Source organism: Ixodes scapularis, unplaced genomic scaffold (assembly GCF_016920785.2).
Source record: "Ixodes scapularis isolate PalLabHiFi unplaced genomic scaffold, ASM1692078v2 PGA_scaffold2__306_contigs__length_199485367, whole genome shotgun sequence".
NCBI lineage: Eukaryota > Metazoa > Arthropoda > Arachnida > Ixodida > Ixodidae > Ixodes > Ixodes scapularis.
In genome coordinates this window covers 175400749-175423179 of record NW_024609857.1, presented here as the reverse complement: position 1 = coordinate 175423179, position 22431 = coordinate 175400749, and the positions used below count along the sequence as shown (strand labels likewise).

At 46.7% G+C, this 22431-nt stretch overlaps 1 protein-coding gene and 1 pseudogene across 1 annotated transcript; both read left to right on the top strand.

The window, feature by feature from the left end:
* Positions 1–745: 745 nt before the first annotated feature.
* On the top strand, positions 746–2338 carry LOC121836669 (piggyBac transposable element-derived protein 3-like). Its single transcript, XM_042291628.1, has 3 exons — positions 746–931; positions 1081–1459; positions 1572–2338. The coding sequence occupies exons 1-3, from the start codon at positions 746–748 to the stop codon at positions 2336–2338; spliced, it is 1332 nt and encodes a 443-aa protein (XP_042147562.1).
* A 17669-nt stretch (positions 2339–20007) lies between these two features.
* LOC121836668 lies at positions 20008–21226 on the top strand (annotated as a pseudogene).
* The last annotated feature ends 1205 nt before the right edge of the window (positions 21227–22431 follow it).

Here is a 22431-nt window from a genome sequence, read left to right as displayed (position 1 = left end):
TATGGTCTTTTAAATTACCTTTTTTATGGAAGAAATGAAGGTACTGGCATTCCAGATTTTATTTTCTTGTTGTTTTAGGTAGCACAGTTAAAAAATGCAAAGTAAAGACGCGCTTTTTTTTTCTTACTTGTTTAAGGTGGCACGGTTTAAATGCAGAGTAAAGACGAGCTTTCTTTTTTCCTTACCTGTTGTTTTAGGTGGCACAGTTAAAAAGTGCAGAGGAAAGACAACCTTTTTTTACCCTTTCTGATCCAGTGACTCCTACAGGAATCACAATACATCGTAATTTTTTGGTTGTAAACAGCTAAACCGAAACCTATACCGTTCCCGAACAATGATTCCTGGAGTATTGGAGTACTAAACTTGGCCACTATATGGCGCCACTAGGCGGCCGCTCTCGTTCGGTTGCACATCCATCCACAAGTTTGCGTTTGCACGAATTTGGGTACACGTGGAGAACTTTTCGACTTCACTGCAAAGGTAAGCGGCATCGCAGAGATCTGTAAAATTGCGAGGGTACGTTTAACCTATTGAAGATAGAGTATATATTATCCTAAATATATTTAAAACAAATATTGCACTACTTAGGCTGCATTGTTTCAATGATTCCTGCAGGAATCATTGGCCTTCGCCATGGTGGACTCGGCCACGTTTTATGGCTCGGCACCAGGACCCAGTTCGTTGAGGTTTAGCGACAGAAACGTTGAGGACATCTTTACCGCCGACACTTCAGTCGATGAGCCAGATGACTCTGAACCCTCAGAAGCACAGGCCTTGTTACGAGATATTCATCATCACACCGAATCCGACAGCGATGATGAAAATTTCCTTCCAAGCGCTGCTAGCGACGAGGAGAGTGGCCTCAGCGATTCATGCGACTGTTCTGACAGACCAAGATCAACTTGAGATGTACGAGTACAGAGGACAGGAGGTCACAAGAGGACGAAAACAACATCTACAAGGAAACTAAAAAAGAGGGCACGACAATTCTGGTGGCAGAAGAGGTCAATCCCTGATGTTCACACTTCGTGGAAAAGTTCGTTTCCGGACCAACTACCCGAGATACTGACTCCCTTTCAGTATTTGAGACAGTTCTTTGATCGGGAGATGTTTGAGCACTTGGCAGAGCAGACTAACCTCTACTCCGTGCAGAAGAGTGGGAAGTCTACCAACACAGACGCAGATGAGAGGGAGCAGTTTGTCGGGATATTTTTGATGACAGGACTGATTCCAGTCCCGCAGTACCACTTCTATTGGAATGAGAAGCTGCAGTTCACACCCGTGTCTCAGACGATGTCAAAGAACAGGTTCAAACAGCTCCGAAGGTATTTCCACGCTGCAGACAACAGCAAGATCTTGCCAAAACTAGACCCGGGCTTTGACAGTCTTTTCAAGCTACGTCCTTTTCTGGATGCACTGCAGGAAAAATGCTTGGCTGTGGCACCAGAAGAAGCGCAAAGTGTTGATGAGCAGAGGGCACCATTCAAGGGAAGATCAAGCCTTCGCCAGTACATAAAAAAATGAACCCCATAAGTGGGGTTTTAAGATTTTTGTTCGGGCTGGTATTTCAGGTATTGTATACCAGTTTGCGGCGTACATTGGAGCAGACACCCTGAAAGAAAGCCAAGACTACCAGCTCGGCTTTGGTGACAATATCGTCATGGCATTATGTGATGGCTTGCCTAACGCCAGCAACTTCAAAGGGACCTTTGATAACTGGTTTTGTTCTATTGAGCTTATCGAAGATTTGAAGAGAAGAGGGATCTTTTCCTGTGGTAGAATCCGTGCCAATCAAATGAGGAACTGTGTTTTGGAGTCCGAAAAAGACTTCCGAAAGAGAGGAAGAGGCTCCTTCGACTATAATGTCGAAAACTCTGAGAATGTTGTTGTGGTTCGATGGCTGGACAATAAAGCTGTCCAGCTTGCATCCTCCTACACAGGAGTTGAGCCGGAAGATCAAGTCAAAAGGTGGAGCGCTTCGGAAAAGAAGCACATCCTGGTTACTCGCCCAGCGATTGTCAAGACCTACAACGAAACAATGGGGGGCGTTGACCTTGCAGATCAGCTGATCGAATACTACAGGATACCAACATGTTTCTTTAAATGGTACATAAAGCTGTTTGTTCATTTCCTCAACTTGACTGCTATCAACTCGTGGCTCCTCTACAGGCGACACGCGCAGCAACTTCAGCTCTCAAAGCAAATGACACTGTTCGAGTTCATATTGGATGTGTCAGATGCTCTTCAACGATCACTTGAACCCTGTGAGGGGAGGTGGAGAAAAGAGGGAAGCAGGGATGATGAGCAGGGGGGAGGAATCGGAATTTTCATTACTTAGAAAAATGATTTTATCAGACTCTTATCTCTTCTCCCTCGGCCGGCTTCAAACCGGAGCCCTTTCATTCTAGAGTAGGAGGCGGGATCACGAGGGAGGAGGAGGGAGGAGGAATATACCCTCCCCTCAGTACCCTTCCCTCCTCCTCAAGAGCTGCGCTTCAATTCGGCGTTACAGGGAGTTGTAAACGGCTTTCATTTTGTTTTTCATATGACATCCATCTCAATCTTGAGCCCGAGAGGATTGCATCTTACAAGTTAATCTGTCCCAAATTTTGAAGCTGGGCCCACTACATACCCCTCTTTTTTCCTGGCACACCTTCGTCAACGCCACCACTGCAGGGCGATGACGACTGCAGTGTTGTCAGTGCTAGTGTTAGTAAAGTGGCCTTACCAAACACAGAGCATCCAAATACTGAACATCTCAACAACAGCGTCGACCTGAGAGAAAAAAAAACTCTTTCAGCCAGGTTCAGAGGTTATTCGCAAGTTTCCCGGGCTATATGCTCGGAGTATGTGAGCAAGCATTGACGGACAGGCGTTGCCATGGACTTCTGAAAATGGTCTATTAACCTCCAACAAATCGCCATGGATTATGATCCAAACCTTGACAGACAACATATATTTCTTTCGAGCAAAGGTGAAAAGGAACAATCAAAAATAAACTAGCTACTGGTGTTGTCCTGCTTTCTTCGACACCGAGCCGTCTTTAGCCTCATCCGTCTCAACCATGACTTAGGCGCTCGGCCATTCAGGAACCGTTCCCTCTTCTACGCTAGATCACTTACTAGCATGGAAACCCTACTGGTAAACTACATACAATATTCTTGGCTAGTCATCAGGGGCCCAATCTTGAACCTCTCCCAGCGTTCGAATCGGCTCAGTCTACTCTAATCGAAGAAAGGGGTTTGAACAGGTGAGCTTGAACCTGGACGGGTACGTGCCGCTTGGGAGCCATTCTGATGCTTTGAATAGCGAGCGATTTACAACTGGCCGACTAAACACTTTCGGACAATAAACCACAGAGGAAGAAAAACAGTCCACGGCAATCTTGTTCCGCAACCGACAAGTGTTTATCTAGCTGCGAAGCATTGATGTGGATTATACAACAATGCATAGCGTTCAAATTTAGAAAAAAAAAAGCCAATTAGTTGAAGCAGTTCCATTCACAGAGCATTCCGGATGCCACGCAGGCACGTAGTAGGGCGACAAGCCTTACTTCGACAAGAGTCACAGGAAAAGCGTAGACACCAGTTGCACTCTCGGACGGCACAATTGCTATACACGGCTCTCGTTTTTTTTTGTGTTTTTTTTTTTATGTTTGAAAAAGCACTACGTTTGGTAGCACTACAAGTGTACACCGTTTGAATTACAAAGCACAGCAGCGAGGCTTAATTCATACGAGCTTGTATAGAGAATCGCTAAGGTTGGAGCAGCCGGAGTTTAGACATCGGCGGCCTCGAAACTTCTGCTATCCACTTTTATGAGCGTGATATGCAGAACTCTATGGATATCCACCAGCAGATGAAAGAGCGCGTGCGAACTGCACAACAGCGCGTCCATCAGGTCAATACAACACTCAAGTATCTGGTGGAGCATAGGAGACATTTTTGCCGGCGACCGGCACTGCATTCGCGTCTGACGGCGTGTCGTCACTATTTTGTGCGGCGGGAATCTGGCCATTCAGCGCACGCCGCTCCGCGGCGGGTCTGGAAAAGCCACGTTTTGAAAATATGCGTTCCGCTTCAAACACTCCTGAAGTCTAATATCTCGTCGTCGGCAAGAGGATTCTTGTCCCGGCGTTAATTTTCCCGCGGATTGTCCTGAGAATCCGCGAGTGTTAACAAGCCAGGAAGTGGGCAAACTGTATAGGATAAAAGCTTTGCTAGCGGGAGCTCATGCCATCAATTCAAAGGATGGAGGAAGCAGGTGCCCACTGGGCCCGCTTTCCGCAGTCTAAGACCTACTAAAACTCCCTGCCTCGTAAGAAGCATTATAAGGACAAGTGTGGAGCAGCAAGATGTCAGGTTTCACAAAACGCAGGCTCTCTGCTGTCTCTGCGTCTGATGCATGAACTCTTCAGATCGACGACGACACGGGGAGTGAAGCGACGTTGACGCCCAGCACAAAGCAAGTAACACGGGCCAGACGACTCCACCAAGCAGTGACCTGTACTCGTCCGCCCGAGCAAGTGACTACAGGGCAGAGGTTCCAAGCGACTACGGTAGCTCGTATTCCGCAGGCGATACACCTCAGGCGGCGATTTGCTTGCGAGTTCTTCAGTGAGTGAAAACAACAGACATGTCCAGCGACAGCGACAACAGCTTCTCCGCTGCAATGCCTCCATTTATTGTGCACAATCAACATTCAGAAGAACACACGGGCACTCTGCAGGGTTTCAGAGCGCACCACGGTCGTCTTATCACCAGTGCCACCGTGGCCAAATGAGACAACACTGAAAATGCTAAAATCGGCTGCGCCGCAGGCCCACGCTTGCGAGATTATCAGGCTGTAGTTGAGCTTGTTGGTGCATAATACTATAAAGAAAGAAATAAAGAGACAGCGGTACGCCTGTCTCTTTCTCTCTCTATTTTCCTAAGTTAATTCAGCTAGCCTTTTATAATATTGTGAAATTATCTTTTTACTACCAACTCCAACCGTTGCATTGTCGCACTACACTAACAACTGCTTTCAAAACATATTGTTGTTAAAATAAGGAACAAAAGCTATATACATGGTACAAGCTGCATGTCCCCCCCCCCCCCCCCCCCCCCCATTACAACACCCATGTTCGTTCAGTTTTTTTCTCGAACTTTAATATTTTATATCTGTTAGTAAGTTGCAAAAATATTACGCTGTAATAAAATTAATATTAGGCACAATAGAAATATTTTACGTATTAATGTTGTTCTTTATTAATCAAGTAAAAGTATTGAATGAAGACTTCGCCAATATTAAAGCAGGGGACACAAGCGATGGAAAGGGGTGCAGCTCAGCAGTTTCCACAACAACCGGTGCTGGCGTCCCTTACCTCACTGTGACATGCACCTCACGTCGACGCGTTGCTCGAATCTGGGGCCCTTAGTTGGACACTCGGCGACAATGTTCGCGAGATTCCTCATTGTCGCGATTGGCTAGCGCCGCGCTTGGTGTTGCTGGTGGGCAATCATGGCGGTCGGAAATATCGCCGGCCTTGTCGCTAAGTGCCCAGCGTGAAACCCCTGGTCGGTCTAAAAAATGTTGTGCGGTGCACCAGGCGGAAAGCGGCGGATGAACAAATATGGCGACTATTTGTTTGATCGTCTCGGTTTAGGTTCCGTGCTGCGTGCGGCTCGAAAGCTCTTGTGAGAACGTTTTAGTTTGCAACGTTATTGGAAGCCCCAGGATTGACACGGAAGGTGTTGTGAAATCACCATCTCAACTAGAAGCAAACAGGCGCTCATAAACAAGGACGACTGAGTGAAGCAGTGCTGTGCGTGTCTAACGACGACGGTCGAAGCAGTGCTCCAACGCTGAGAGGTAAGGTTCCCCTTCTCCAAGGATTTTTGTCGTGATCCATGGATGTCAACGCGGGAAATCTATTTTCAAGAATATTGGCGCGACAGTGAAGGGTCAGTGACGTGGAAAGTTCAGAAAGAAGCTCAGGTCCGTGTCATCGAATCATAGACAACTTTGCCATCGTCGTTAAATCGATGCCGTCGCAAAATAAAAAAAGGGTGTGTGTCTATTAGTGTCTTGGACAATATCTAAACTCGTTTTCGCACATATATTTTTTGTTACGAGGCTCGTTTTTTCTTGCCGATCTCATTTAAATATTACGTAAATAGTTGCGTGATGTTAACATTTTGCTGGTGGTATCTCCTTGGATACTGTAACGAAGGTCAATAAAACACCACAATAAGAAAAAGACCGCGGTGTCTGTCAACATAACCCATTGCATTTCATTCATATTGGCAACATGCTCTGCATTGCTTGCTCGTATGAGCCTCTAGACCTTCGTAGCGGCGTGCGAGGTTCTCGAGATTTCAACAAAGACCTGGCTTTATGTCCGAAGCCCACGCCCCCACTTGTCGCTTAGAAATCGAACTCGTTGCATCTAAGATTTAGGAAAAACTTTTCTCTAGTTTACACATTTATTCATTTGTATAGATGTGAGAGTTTAGCACGGCTCGGTCAGTTCCTGTTCAACAGCCAACTGCATGCCAAGTCGGCTTAAAAGTGTAAAAACTGAAACAATGGCGGCAGAAGTAGCAGTTTCGTGCGAGGTTCTGATTTCACTCGTGGAAAGTAGGCCGTCGATCTGAAACATTAGATTCTCGGAGTATCACAATGCACTACAGGGCAAGAGGATAGGAAAAATATCATTCAAAAGCTGCACCTCGAGAAGTCTGCGTGTATGTTTGCTTTTGACTAGTACATTTTGTATTGTTGTTGTATTGGTGGTTTACTGGCGCAAAAGCGACGAAGGCCATACTGCGCCAAACAGGTGTAATAATCTTGCTCAGAGTAATAGTTTTGAAAGGCTCACTGTGAAATCAGCTCTGCAACAAAAGTTTTGTTATTGGTAGAAGGTGAAAAGGGATATGAAAGTTAAAATCGACGTAAAAAACACTTTTTTCTAGGTACGTAATGACACGATTAAAGGGAATGATGGGATGCTCACCCACTAAGAGTGCAGGATGGAAAGGAATATTGTATGCGAAAAATTCCGGGAAGCAAGCGCGTCGGTTTTGCTCAAGACCAGAACAGAGCCATAGAATATGAAGGACCGTTAGTGATTCGCCACAGTGCTCACAGACTGGAGTGTCCCCTCCACAAAGGAGATGCCCATGTGTCAAGAAGCTGTGTCCAATTCTAAGGCGGCAGTGGAGAACTTCAATAAAGCGATTTTCATGAGATGCACTCTCCCACAATCCTAAACCTGGTTTTACCACATGGAGCTTATTTTCACTTTCTTGGTCCCATTCAGACTGCCACGTTCGGAGGAGTGCTTTTTTAATCAGGGGCTTCACATCTTGGTAGGGTAGACCAGTAGAGGTCACCGTGAGAGTTTTTGTGGAGGTAGCCAACTGGTCTGCTTTTTCATTGCCCAAAAGTCCAACATGACTGGGGATCCAGCAAAACTTTATATCATGGCCACGAACTAAGGAACTATTGATTTTAAATCGCACTAATTGGGCTAGCTTATTTTTGGTATCTTTTATTGAGCAGAGAGCCGAAACAACACTTTGTGAGTCCACAAAGAGAACAGCTTTCATAGTTTTGCTTGCCATGATGTATTCAATAGCCATCAATACGCCATAGAGCTCTGCAGTGAAAATACTAGCCATGCTTTCAAGTCGTTGGGCCTTTGTAAATTCTTTAGAGTAAACGGCAGTTCCTACAGAGAAGGAGTTCTTGGATCGATCAGTATAAAAGTGAACATAGTTGCTGTATTTCTTTTGTAGCTCAACAAATTCTTGTTGAATAATAAGTGGAGAAACACTATGTTTGCTGAACCGTGTAAACGTCCAGTCACAAGAAACTGGAAGGAGCTCCCAAGGTGCAATACGTAGAGGCTTCTTAAGGAGTTCAATCCCATTAAGGTCGAGTTGAAGAGATTCCTGATCACTTCCCACACGAAAACTTAAAGGTATGACCGTCCTCGGCTTGTTCTCGAAAAGACGGGTATACCGAGATCGCTGCAAAGTAGTAAAGGTTGGATGGTCAAGGTCCGACATAATCCGGGAAGCATAACTCAGGCCTAAATACTGCCGTCGCTTGGCAAGGGACATCTGATGAGATTCCACATACAAGCTAAGCACAGGAGACGTACGGAAGGCGCCCGTGGCGAGCCGCAAGCCAAGGTGGTGCACAGGGTCCAGCATTTTCAGCGAGGATGGTCGCGCCGAGTTATAGACTATAGCACCGTAGTCAAGACGGGATCGTACCAGAGAGTTATACAAGCGTAACAGGACCTTTCTGTCTGAACCCCATGTTTTGTGAGACAGAATTTTGAGAATGTTAAGGGATTTTAAGCATTTCTGTTTCAGTTGCTGTAAATGGGAGTTAAAATTTAACTTTTTGTCGAAAATAATGCCCAAGAACTTATGTTCAGCTTTAACGGCTATAGGAGTTCGGTTTATTTCTAAGCTGGGATCTAGGGATATCCCACGTCGGAGAGAGAAGGGTACGCACACAGTTTTCTCAGCTGAAAACCGGAATCCATTTTCATCTGCCCATTTGCTGATTTTATTTATTGCTAGCTGCAGCTGGCGCTCGCAACTAGAAGGATTGCAAGAGGAAGAAGAGATCTGCAGGTCGTCGACATAGAGCGAATAAGCAATGGAACGTAGTATCACTTTAGCAATCGTATTGATCTTGACGGCAAACAGTGTGACACTAAGGACACCTCCCAGCGGGACCCCATTTTCTCGCAAGAAGATATCGGACAGAGTGGTGCCTAACCGAACCTGAAAAGTTCGTCCCGTTAAGTAAGCTTTAATGCAACGGAGCATGCGACCTCGTATTCCATAGGCAAGAAGATCCTGAAGAATGCCATGCCTCCAAGTAGTATCGTACGCTTTCTCTAAATCAAAAAATACAGAAACGCAGTGCTGCCTGTTTACAAATGCTTCCCTAATTAAGGTTTCAAGGCGTACCAGGTGATCCAAGGTGGACCGACCCTGTCGGAAACCACACTGATTCTTATCCAAGATATTGTTAGTTTCAAGAAAATATACAAGTCGCCTGTTAATGAGTCTCTCATATGTCTTACCCAGGCAGCTAGTGAGTGCAATTGGGCGGTAACTTGATGGACATGAAGGGTCCTTTCCCGGTTTCAGGAAGGGTATGACATGTGCACATTTCCATGCGTCGGGAAAGTAGGAGTCTTCCCAGAGGCGGTTAAAGAATTTAAGCAACTGTCCAAACGATTCCAAGGAGAGCCGACGAAGCATTTCGTAGTGGATAGAATCGGGACCTGGTGAGGATTGTTTCTTGGTGTCAAGGGCCAGTTTTAGCTCACAAACCGTAAAAGGCTTGTTGTAAGGTTCTGAATCCGTACCTGACAACTTCAGTCGCTGACATTCTGCATTCCTTTTGAACAGCTTAAAAGAAGCATTGTAGTTATCAGAGGAAGACACCCTGAAAGTGCATGCCGAGGGCATTTCCTATATCCTTTAACGATGCAGGAGACGGGGCGAAGAGAGGAGGAACAATGAAACCACGGTAGTCACCCCTAATTTTACGGTAGCGGTCCCACACCTCTTTCGCGGAGATAGCGCTGCTCAGCGAAGAGACATACTTCTTCCAGGATGTCCGTTTTGCCTGCTTTCGTGTCCACCGAGCCTTCGCCTTTCTTTTTCTAAACTCCATCACGTTTTTGGGAATTGGATACCTTCGAAAAGTGTCCCATGCTTTTTTCTGGTTTCGCCTAGTTGTGCTGCACTCCTGGGTCCACCAAGGCTTGCACCGTTTTGGGAGGTTTGTGGATGTCTTGGGGATAGAGTGATGTGCTGCATTTATGATTTGCTCGGTAACATATAAAGTAGCCTCCTCTGGTGTCATACTCTCAAGCATTAATGGGTCAAGTGTGGCCTCCAGTTGAAACAGTCCCCAGTCAGCCTTATCAAGTTTCCATCAAGGAATTCGCTTTAAAATAGTGGGCAATGGAATATGACTTTCTAAAATGATGGGAAAGTGATCACTGCCAAGAGGATTATCTAAAACCTTCAATGAAAAACAAGGGAATAATGTAGCTGATGATATAGACAAGTCTATACATGTGAAAGTGTTATGACTCGAACTATAAAATGTTGGTTGTTTACTGTTTAAAAGGCATAGTGATGATGAAAGTAAAAAAACGTTCTATGACTTTTCCACGATTGTCCAACCGAGTACTTCCCCATAAGGGGTTGTGTGCATTAAAATCCCCTAAAATTAAAAAAGGCTTCGGCAGCTGGTTCAGCAGGTCCTGCAAATCGTAAAAGTCAATCGGAACATCTGGTGGAAGGTAAAGGGAGACAAGAGTTATGAGACGATCTGCAAGAATACGCACTGCAACAGCCTCCAGGGGTGAGCGAAGAGGAACTGCCGTGCATGCAATATCGCCTCGTACCACAACAGCCACTCCACCCGAAGAATGAGATGATGTACGGTCTTTTCGAAAAACATGGTGACGACGAAAGATGTTCATATGAGTGCTATTGAGATGAGTCTCCTGCAGAGCGACTGCTAGAGTTCGCAGCTCATCAAGAAAAAAATGCACATCGTCAATGTTGTGAAGCAATCCTCGGCAGTTCCATTGCATGAAACTGTAACTATTTATGGTGGATATGTTAAAAGGGGTTCCTGCCTAGACGCCCTCAGGCGGCTTGGGCGGGGTTACCCGTGGTATCGGTTTCTTCTGGGATGACTTCTTTAGTTTTGAGTCATCAGGAGGAGCCAAACGGATGGGAGGAGACTCACTCACATCCATCCGCTCCTCTTCAGGTGAGACGGAGCCAGCAGGAAGGGCCTGCTGCTCCTTAGATGTGGACGGCTCCTCGGGAGGCTTGGGGCGAGGGGCTCGCTCCTTCCTCCTAGGAGGAGACCGAGTTATCAGGGCAGACATGTCGTTTGACAGCCTGTCCCTCTGAGTGGGAGGGGCACCAGTGCCACCTCTCTGAGGTGGAGGGCACGCCGCCACCTCTGGTTTCTTGGTAGGTGGGGGCTGAGCAACGGCCTCCCGGTTCCCAGAGGGAACCTGGAAGGGTCGAGGCTCGGAGGGTGGTGCAAGCCCCCTACGCACCACCTCGACGAAGCCCCCCTTTGCCAAGAAGGCATAGATAGCGCTTCTTGGCCTCGGGGTAAGAGAGGTTGTCCTTGGCTCTCAACGAAAGGATCTCTTTCTCCTGTTTCCATATGGGGCATGCGCGCGCGTAGGCGGGATGTTCACCATCGCAGTTAGCACACTTCACTTCATTCTCGCAGATGTCGGCAACGTGATCAGTGCTTCCACACTTTGCACAGATGTTCTTGCCTCGACAGCTCCGAGCGCCATGACCGAACCGCTGGCACCGAAAACACCGGAGCGGATTCGGTACATACGGTCGGACACGGCAGTGGAGGTATCCTGCCTTCTCGAATGCTGGGAGAGTGTGTCTTTCGAACGTGAGAATAACATGCTTGCTTGGAGTTTCCACACCATCCCGTTTGAAAATTATCCGCTTTACAGCAACGACACCCGATGGTCGGAGGCCTTCGAGAATTTCCTCTTCACTAGAGTGTAGGAGGTCGTCCTCGGAGAGCACCCCTCGAATGGTATTCAGTGTGCGGTGTGGGGCAGCTGTTACTTGGACATCCACGATGCGGGACAGTTTCTGGAGCGCCATGCTTTGATCCTTAGTGTTGACTTCAACAAGGAGATCACTGGAATGCATCTTCTTTGCTTTGTAGTTATAACCAATCAAGTTCTCAAGAACTTTTGCCACAATGAAAGGAGACATTTTTCCCACGGGGCGCTGTTCATCTTCAGAATGAATAACAAAAAATCTTGTGAAAGTTGCAGGTTCAACATCTTTTACTTTGGTTAGTTCAGGATAAGGCCGCTTGGACGCTTGTCCTGAAGAGGTTTTGGTAGAGGACGCCATAGAAGGCAGAGAAAATTCAGCATCCGTGGCGTACCGCCCACCACGGAGCCCAACATGGGGACAGGCAGCACCTCATAACAGTTAGGGCTTGTCTGAGAATGTTGCTCTGCCAGTACTACCAAGACGCTATAACCAAGTGTGGTTCAAGACAAGAGAATCTATTGCCACCCAAGGTTAGCCCTTGCCGCCAAAGGGGGTGAAAAGGAAAGAAGAGAAATGAGAAGAGTAAAAAGAAGGAGAAGAGAACGCTGAAAGAAAGAAGGGGATAGTAGAAGTGGCGACTGACTGAATCATCCTGGTCGGGCCAAGCCAGGACACCCGTCTACGGGAAGCGGGGGCCGAAGTGGTGTATTGCCTCACCCGGGGGGCCCCGAAGGGTCCAAACCTACCCCGGGCTCGGCTCAACCACCAGGATGCCCTTTTGCCCGGACACGGGAAAGCCACGCACAGCCAGACGTGGGCAGGCGAACCCGCATGGCTCGGGGTCCGTGGAGACGCCACTCTCCAAACACCTGCTTTCACAGGTGCCCCCTGCGGGCTTTTGACTATAGTACATGCCCAAGGCTTTGATTTGATCTGTGCGTGTTCCACAATAAGAGAAACCCAGCGGAACTTGAATAACCTCATGGACACCTTCAAGAAGTATGAGGAGGCCATGAAGAGCAAAAGCGACACAGGAGTCAAACACGTGGTCCATATTAAACGGCCATTTTTCACCCACCCCCTCGTACTGGGTGACGTCATTGCCATGCACCCATAAGTCGACTCATTTCCTCTTGGATTTTATTCATAATGTGGTGTGCATCTCTCCACTTAAAATTCAATGATCAGCAGTTTGACTGCTCACGAGAGATGGCACCAAGGTGCTCCCCTTGTTGGGAGTGATCTCTTTAAACTTACAATCATGAAGCTTTCAAAAGGGGTTTCTACCATTTTGTAGAAACACTTTTCGTAAACAACTTTTATCTGCACGTTTCAACGACACTGCGAAATTTCATAAAGATCCGTCGGCCCTGTGTTGTTTCGTTAAAAAATGATTAGTTTGGTGTATTGAATGGCTGGCTTGCTTCTGTTGATTGGAAGCATTCCAGAGCTATAGAGCAACAACCCAAGTAGGTCCAATACAGCAATAGCGAATTCTAGAACTCTAATCTCAAGCTTCCAAACCAACCGTGCCACACATTGGTCATTCCTTGCTTCGCTTTGCTCTGATCGGGGAAAATGATATGTATTCTAATGTCCGAGCTTGCGCAAAGTCTCGTCAAAACTGCCAAGGTTATAAGAGCTGAGGTAATGTTCCTGGAAATAAGCTGCCGACGAAACGTTGCAAGGTGTCTTAATAGGAAGTTTTAGAATAACGTGCGCAATTTTGGCGTACGCTCGCGCTAAATTTAGCGTTCGCGTTAGCGCACGCAATGCGAGAGAGTTTTAGAATGGCCTTTCCCAGCGGCGACGTAAAACGCAAACTTCGCGGGCGTGCACCACCGCCAAGATGTGGTTGCACCTAGTAATGCAATTACCGCATTTTAATTGGCACGCTAAATGCTGTTAATTACAAAATACAAGCATTTGTCACAACAAACATCTTCAAACATGTTTTAACCTACGCTTTTGGTCACAGCCAATCTCATTTTTAGTCTAGTATGTCACAACTAACGGAGCCAAAACAATCCACACGTGCTCTATTTCGCGCCAAATTACGAACTCAGGTTGCGCACGCTTTGAGCTCTGTGAAGTGGTTCGTTTTCTTTGTTTATTCTTTCTAATCATGCCTCCAATACGCCGATCGCGGTCCAGTGTGCTGGTTGACCATCTTCTGCATATGAACATGTCGTGGAGCGATTTGTAGAGCACGTTCCTCCAATACCGGGAGCCAGAACCACGTAGATACAAATCAAGTGGAAGGCTAGCTCTTGGATGTCGCCGAGCTCGACGACCTAACGTTTCGGCGTATGTTTCGCTTTGAGAAGGACGATTTTGAGCTCCTAAACGACGCCCCGCTGATGCCAAAGGTGATGTGCAGCAGCTACGGGGTTGTTGTCAGCGGGGAGGAGGCCCTCCTTATGTGCCTGCGCCGACTTGCTTACCCAAACCGCTGCTAGGATTTGGAGCCTATCTTCGACCGTCATACGTCGGCAATGTCGAGCAACGTCGGTCAGGTGCTCACGCACATCGACGGCGCCTTTGGCTACTTGCTGGACAACCTGACTGCCCACAGCTGGCTGAGCTTTGGTGACGCTTCGAAAAAGTAAGTCTGCTTGCTAACAGAGCGGCGTTTTTGAACCATTACATTTAAGAAAAACGCGCGCAGCATCTTACGACATTTCGAAAAAAGTGAACTATTGGATGTGTTTTTACGTTTCGGTGTCCTATCAAAACGCATCTCCGAGCCAACAGTCCTCCTCCCCGAGGTCAAAGCGGGCGACTATCTCCTCGCCTCCCTCGTAGAAGTAAGCGTAGAGCCCGTGGTCAAATTACGAACGGTAGTTGCTTAATTTGCCCACAGGGTACAGGACCACCGACGTGCGTTCCCATAGAAAACCAGTCCATAAATGTGTCCCAAATCCGTTTTTCCTTTTTTTTTTTTTGGGGGGGGGGGGGGGACGTTGCACGCGTTTAATATTTCTGTAAGGTGCACTAGCTTGATGTGTTTTTTTTTATAACTTACGGTTTTAATATTTCCTAATTAAAAATAACCCAAAACTAATGAGCAATTTAGTTACAACAAAGTTTATTCATTTTCTTAAAGAGACTCTTTGGCAGAGACCAATATGATAAGCTTTTCTTTGTGCGAGAATTACTCTTTGCTGGAGTGATTTGGCCGGCATTTCACCAAACGCCCTGCAATAGTCAAAGCTCGCAGCGTCACATAATAATACTTGTCATGATTGGTGTTCAGTAGCCTAGCCAGCCATATCTATTCAACCATATAATATACACATGCATTTTGACTCTCCTCCACCTTTACACCACAAGCCCATGAACATCCCAACCCCCTCATCCCTCAGCCCTCTCCTCTCTCCTCTCCCCTCCCTCCCCTCCAAACAAAATCCTGCCTACTGTTGTAATTTCCAGGAAAGGAGGTCAAATATGTTACCCAAAACTGCTGAACAGAACTAATTTAGGAAAATGTACACCTTAAAGAGGGATGTTTATTAATAACAGATTTTATTTCATGAAACACTTGAATACTACGAGAGAAAAAAACACTTCCTGTGCATGGGAGAAAGTAAATTGATAAGGTCTTACTATATGGTTATTATTCTATTACTATTAATAAATATGCTACATATGCAAACTTCGGTAACACAACTAGAACGAAACAACAAATTTATTGAGCATTATCGCTTCAATATGGACTAGAAAGAATAGTGTCGCCGCAGTGGCGACGACACTATTCTTTGCGAGCGCAAAGCTTTAGCGTGCGCTATTCTAGAACTCCGTAGTGAAATGAACGCAGGAACCTTTCAATAAAACAAGCTGTCGATGAAACGATCTGTTGATGAAATTCCGTTTGACAAACCGATTGCCACCGTTCGATAGGGTGTGCGCCCAGGGTGTGTGTTAGCCACATTAAAATAATGTATATTGTGTGCATGAAACAACTGTGGTACACAGAAAAAAAATTACCTGCGTGAGCTCCACATTTCGAAGGGTGCTTAACTCCACGATCACTTTTGAAATTTATATTTTTTTTAATGCTGCATATTGTGAAGAAGGGAGTTGTTTGTGCTACAAGACAGTCATTATTATAGTGCCTTCTTAAGGGTACCGGCAAAATTTTTTGGACTTGGGTAAAATAATCGTGGTGGTTGTTCTTCGCCATGTCTGATTTAAAGAATTGAAAATACATTTTGCCTACTTCATTTTACTTCATTAAAAAAGACTAAAATAATTGACGTTTGGGTAGCCTCGAGTCCACTCCCTACTCTTGTCTTCCGAGTCACGTGCGTAGTAACGCATTCCTAGGTGCACTATGGATGCGAAGAATCCGGTTGGGTTCTCTTTGAGGGCTTCGGCCGCACACGGCCTCTGCTAACACCATCTAGACATTAAGGCCCCGTACTCAATCTCCCCTCGAGGGGAACCTCCATGAGTAGGTTGAACTGGTAGTGCGCTTCTTTGCAAGGAGCCCGTGACAGTTGGCTTCTTTGCAATGCACGTTCTCTATTAGAACCACGGTGGCGCATATATTTTTTATTATTATTTTGTTCTTTAGCCCGTGTTTGCGAACACCCAGAAAACCCGGACCGCCCCGGGTTTTCTCAACCACCGTCCACCGCGTCTGTTTTATTCAAGGATGTGTTCAAAATGTTACTAAGCTGCAGCCGCGTTTACATGAATGCGACATAGGTGCATCGAATCTTGTTGTCGTAATTAATGCGTTCATGCAACCGTAATACTCTAAGGGAGCGCATCGCAATCAAGTCGCTAGACTGAGGTGGATCGAGACGGCGATAGCGCATGCATTCAGCCCATGTAAATGCAGGGCGCATCGCACTTTGGAACGGGGAGGATTATAGCAAGGCGCTCGCTGCGGCACCGCAAATTGCTGTGGGATCAACATAAAACATGGCGGCGGCGGAAAGAGGACTGGCGTCTTCCCGCGTCGTTTTCTCACGCGATGCAACGCGAACTTATTTGCGGTTCTAAGCGAGCTAAATATCGCGCAGCTACTTGACTCCCGGCGACAGCGAAGTCAAGCCGTCTTTCGGACAATTGAAGAAGCAATGGGGCAGATAGGATTCCACTGGACGTGGCAGCAACTTCGAACCCACTGATAATACAATAAGGTAACTTTCCGTGAGAATTTTTTTTCTTTGGCATTAATAGTTAGTCATGAAGTCACTCATTCTTGGTTAGGAGAGCCACGTCGCCGCAAAAAGGTACCGTGAAGCTGATCTCTAGTTTTCATCATGAAATGCGCGTGAAACTGTACTGAAACTTCAAGCGATCGCGAGGGCTTCGCGACTGAGGTTAGGACACTTGGCCCCGCGTTTAATGGTGATGCAGTGACATTGTACGAATAAAAAGACGCTCATTTTTGTACCGCTGGCAGTAAAATAGACGCGCCCACCAGAATGCCGACGGTTATCTTTAGTTTTTTTTTTTTTTTTTTTTTTTTTAGGAGATCACGCACATGTACATGCTGGAAATTTAGTTTTGTTGTGCCAAAAGAAGAAGCGCAATTTTTCTGCTCACTGGACGTGGGCGACAACTCTAGTGGTTGCTACAGCAAGCCTTTTTGCCACTCACTGTGTTCGTCTGGATACACATTGAAGTTTCTTTAAATATATAGTCACAAATAACAATTATGGTGTCTAGCTAATTCTTATTTTGAAATTGCCTGACTTTTTCACGTTTCCCTGACAAATGAAGGTTAAATTCCCTGACCATTGCAGAGGCGGTTAAATATACAGGACTATTACAAGACAAGGCATTGAGCACTTTGAAAATCATTTTGCACGGGCTTAATCCAACATGCATAATCCTAAGTACTCGGGTTCGGCCAGTCCGGATTAAACGAAAACTTTCTTGCCGCCGACATCGTCAGCGCAGAGGCCACTTCCGGAAACACGATGAAAACACGACGCTCAACCACACACGTCAAAAAGCGAATGGCAGCATGACCGCCAGATGCACTTTCACATATGCTCGGCTTAAGGCTCGGATTGGATTGGGGTCTGCGGCCTTCCCCATTTGTTACTAAATCAAGTAGCTCTAACTGGATCTAGCCTAGTGTCGCGGCCCCAATCCAATAAAAGGCTTGGACTGGATTTGTCGGCTGTTCCGTTTGCAAGGAATAGCACACACTATATCGGGAGACCAGAGCAGGCGCTCCGGTCTAAGCAGAATTTATTGCATATTTTTCTGCCCCAAGACCCTCAAGTCTTCGCTCAGGGCACTCGATGGCATTTCCGGCTTATTTTCCCTGACTGGGCTCGCGCTTTGAATATATCTCTGAACATTCCCCGATTTTTCCAGGTAACTAAAATTTCCCCGGCAATGCCCGGTTTTCCCGATCGCTAGTCACCCTGAACAATTGATGAGACAATGAAAACAGCCAAACTGAACGTTTGGTGAGGCGGACTTGTGCCCAAACAAAATAGAAAAAAGGTTAGCGTCGATAGTGGCGTGACAGCAGGATCGAACGCTGGGGCGAGACTGCCTCAGGCTTGCCACGCGGAGCCCCTTATGTACACGGTTGGGCTTCTGTAACAAACATCGTAGAAGGTTCGGCACGTAGAATATTCTAACCTCGAATAAGCCTACAAGGTTCTCGAAATTGCCAGAACGTGAGATTTACAGAAACAACAAAAAGGTGCATCCGTATCCAGGAATCGAACCTCGGCTTTTTGTGTGGGAGCCAAGCTCGATAACCGCTAGGCCACGGGCGCGGTGCCTACTCCGCCAGCTGCGCCCGCGGGAAAATAATATGCATCCTTGATTTTGATTTCTTTTTTTTTTTTTTTTTTTTTTTTTTCATATGACATCCATCCCAATCTTGAGCCTGAGAGGGTTGCATCTTACAAGTTAATCTGTCCCACATTTTGATGCTGGGCCCACTACATGCCCCTCTTTACTCCTGGTGCACCTTCGTCAACGCCACCACTGCAGGGCGATGACGACAGCAGTGTTGTCAGTGCTAGTGTTAGAAAGGTGGCCTTACCAAACACAGAGCATCCAAATACTGAACATCGCAGCAACAGCGTCGACCTGAGCCAGGTCGACGCTGTTGTTGAGGTTCAGAGGTTATTCGCAAGTTTCACGGCATATATGCTTGGAGTATGCGATCAAGCAATGGCGGACAGGCGTTGGCATGGACTTTTGGAAATGGTCTATTAACCTCCAACAAATCGCCATGGGTTATGATCCGAACCTTGACACACAATATGTATTTCTTTCGAGCAAAGAGGAAAAGGAACAATTAGAAATAAACTAGCTACTGGTGTTGTCCTGCTTTTTTCGACACCGAGCCGTCTTAAGCCTCATCCGTCTCAACCATGACTTAAGGCGCTCGGCCATTCAGGAACCGTCCCCTCTTGTACACTAGATCACTTACTACCATGGAAACCCTACTGGTAAAATACATACAATATTCTTGTCTAGTCATTAGGGACCCAATCCTGAACATCTCCCAGCGCTCGAATCGGCTCAGTCTACTCTAATCGAACAAAGGGGTTTGAACAGGTGAGCTTGAACCTGGACGGGTGCGTGCCGCTTGGGAGCCATTCTGATGCGTTGAATAGCGGGCGATTTACAACTGGCCGACTAAACACTTCCGAGCAATAAACCACAGAGGAAGAAAAACAGTCCACGGCAATCTTGTTCCGCAATCGACAAACATAAGATATTTGTAAAATTCTACTTTCCAAATTACCAGGTTTATGGACATGTCCGGCCATTGTTTCAGTGTTCATGTTGAGAACTTGCGGAGAAATAGGTCATTGTAGCGGGCAGAAATTCTATTCGCCTTAGCTTTAGAAACTGGAAACGCCTTTGCACCGAATGATTAACCATAACAACCCACTGCTTTTCGTGTACGATAGGTAGAAGGCTAAGTTCTCAGAAGCCACCTGAGTTTCCTCATAGAAGAACATTCGCAAATCTGTAATCATCCCTAATTATTCAAGCCCGAAAGATACAGTTTCTCGAACACGTTTGAATCATAAACACAGCTTTCGTGTGCATGGAATTTCAAAACCTAGCTAGTGGGCGTACTCCACTGGCTCAATTGCTCATCTATAACTGAGAGACTCGTCGCCCGTTGAGGCAGACCAAATTCTAGGCTGTATAAACATACACACAACCCAATTTTTTTTTTTTTTTTATTTTGAAAGGTTGAAAATCTTGCTTCAGGAAGTGAATGTTTCTTTTTCACGAAGGTGTGCAGCACCCCAAAACTTCCTGACTGCCCGAGTATCGCCAAGGTTCAACATTTTAGTACCCCTTCTGTGCCGTCACAGCTTGAGAAGCCCATTTCATTTGTGCACTCATGGAACTGAGCAATATTGTGCATTAATCTCTAAACAAGTGGCACTTTTATAGTTTGTGCCTAAGAATGGTATTTTTGCGTGCATCGGGAATGAGAAAACACAAAAGTAGAGCGGCGCCATCCACCTGGCTGCGGTATGAAGAAATGAACGCCCGCTTGCTCACCACCCGATGACCCAAGCAAGAGAGTACGGTGTAGACAGCGCGGCAGACGAGGACTGGGATGGCATCAGAGTTTGTGAAAAACTCAGTTCACCAACATTTATTTTCCTTGGAAAATACCGGGCATGTGACCATTTTCAGTTTATTAATTGCCGAAAATATATTCTTGAGAAGTAACAAAAAGAAATGATTTTTTGTTCTTTGTTTACATGCTTGAATGAGTCACGTCCTCGCAAATCTTCAAGTCACCACCAAAAGTGCAAACGTTGAGCACGATCACACTGATATCACTTTTTCTTCTCCACTTGCAAAGGAGAGTGAGCTTGAAGGCGACGAACGAGACTCCTTACCAGGCACCTCGTCGTGTAAGTTAACAATTTGGTTCCATGAGTATCTATAGAAAAGCGCCCGTGATCCACGCCTCCCATATGGCTGGAAGCTCAAATGTGAATATGTAAAATCTGTGGGGCAACCGGGGAGCCAAAGCGTTAGAATAGGTGGCCCACATGCCAAATCGTCCATGGTCATTTCCACCGCGAGGAGGTGTCAAGTGCAATTAGCCACGCGAGTGGCGCTCTGCTGGTGATAAAAGGCAGTCGCAGCATATGCGTGGGGGTTCTGGGATCGCGAAGCGGGCAATAAAGTAATTAATGACTATGTGTTGTTGAACCAGTGCGTTTGGTCATTCTCCAAGACAGGTAGCGGCGAGGGAATTCCTAGAAATGTAACATGCTAACTCTTTTATAATGCTTAGTGAGTTGTGAGTTATTAAATATTGATTGTTTTTACACTTTATTCAGTGCTCATTTGCAGCGACTGACGCCAGCTTATCTGGCCCACAGTTAAAGTGGCTAAAACGTGGCAAGAACACCGACTTCATAAAGCTTCTTGCCAAGTAGCATAGGCATAGCGCTGACTTACCTAAAGAAAGTCGGAGGTACTATTTAAGCCGCAAAAGGAGCTCCTAGAGATTAAAAAAACATTCAAGAAATTTCGGCAGGCATTACCGTCTCGTTCCTGCAAGTCACATGGGCAATGATGTCACAACTGCTAACTCAGGGGAGTTTCTTTGATTTTCCTCATCTTCCACCTGCCTTCCCGGCAAGCTTTCACTCCCCAGGTGAAGCAAACGTACCGCTCCGTCAAGCTAACTTTGCGCTCCCAGGTGAGGCCACTGCTTCCTCAGGTCAGGCAAACTTGTTGCTCCCAAGTCAGCCATAGCGAGATGTCCGAGTATTAGTGGTGCAAAACTATTGATAGTACTATCGATAGTATCGATAGTCGCCAGAAATCTGACTATCGATAGTAAAAAAAGCTATCGATAGAACTATTGATAGTCGACTACTGAAAAACTATCGATAGTGTACTGACTCGACTTACATCTTAGAGGAAGCTGGGGACTACCCTCACTACGACGCTGGGCAGACTGGGTTCCGCCCCGTCCTGTGCACCCACGACAGCGTACACCTACCCAGGAGCTTTGTGGGCAAAAGGCAGCGGTGCACCAACAAGGTACCCGGGCTCTTGGTGGCGGTTGACCCCAAGAAAGCCTTTCCAACCGTTGACCATTCGGGGGTGATCGAGGCACTCGAAGAGAGCGGCGCGAGCACCTGCACAGTTAACATCGCTAAGAGTTTCCTCAGCAATCGCACCTTCGAGGTCAGCTCGGGCGCCAAGCAACCTCTCACTTTCAGCTACGTCCGTGGAGTGCCTCAAGGAGCCATACTCTCGCCTACCCTTTTTTACTTGGTGATGAGAAAGATAACGAGCGTTGCGCGCCGTCCCCCACCTTCAACACGCACGGTATGCAGACGACATCAACCTTTGGGTGGACCCTCGGAACACAAATCTTGACACCCAGGAAACGCAGCCACCATGCAGACGGCCTTGGACACATTCGACCAGTGCCTGCAAACCACACGCATGCAGCCCTCCCCGGATAAGACGGCGTTCTTGGTCGTCGGCGGCCTCGAGCACTCCAGAGGTCAGATACACCTAACCCTGGGCGGTCAGTCCATTCAGCGCCCTCCTGAGTGCTGGATTCGGGTACTGGGGGTCCCGCTGCACGAGCAAGGTGGCGCACAGGAATGCATGAAGCAACTAAAACCCGCATGGCGACGGCGACTCCACCAGATCAAAAGAATAGGGAACCGCTTCGGTGACACAGGCATGAAAACCATCCGCTAGCTAACTCAGGCAGTCCTCACATCGAAAGTCTGTTACAGGGCCACGTGCTTCGACCTGACCAAGGCACAGCGCAAGCAGCTGGAAGTCTTGCGACGAGAATGGCTGCGTGCAATTACAGGCCTTCCAAGACACACCAGAACGG

Excerpts from the sequence above, each read along its gene's own strand:
- LOC121836669 (XM_042291628.1), top strand. The coding sequence starts at position 746 with ATGACTCTGAACCCTCAGAAGCACAGGCCTTGTTACGAGATATTCATC. Across the intron at positions 932-1,080 it reads ACGAGTACAGAGGACAGGAG|TATTTGAGACAGTTCTTTGA; the intron begins GTCACAAGAGGA and ends ACTCCCTTTCAG. Across the intron at positions 1,460-1,571 it reads GGCACCAGAAGAAGCGCAAA|GTATTGTATACCAGTTTGCG; the intron begins GTGTTGATGAGC and ends CTGGTATTTCAG.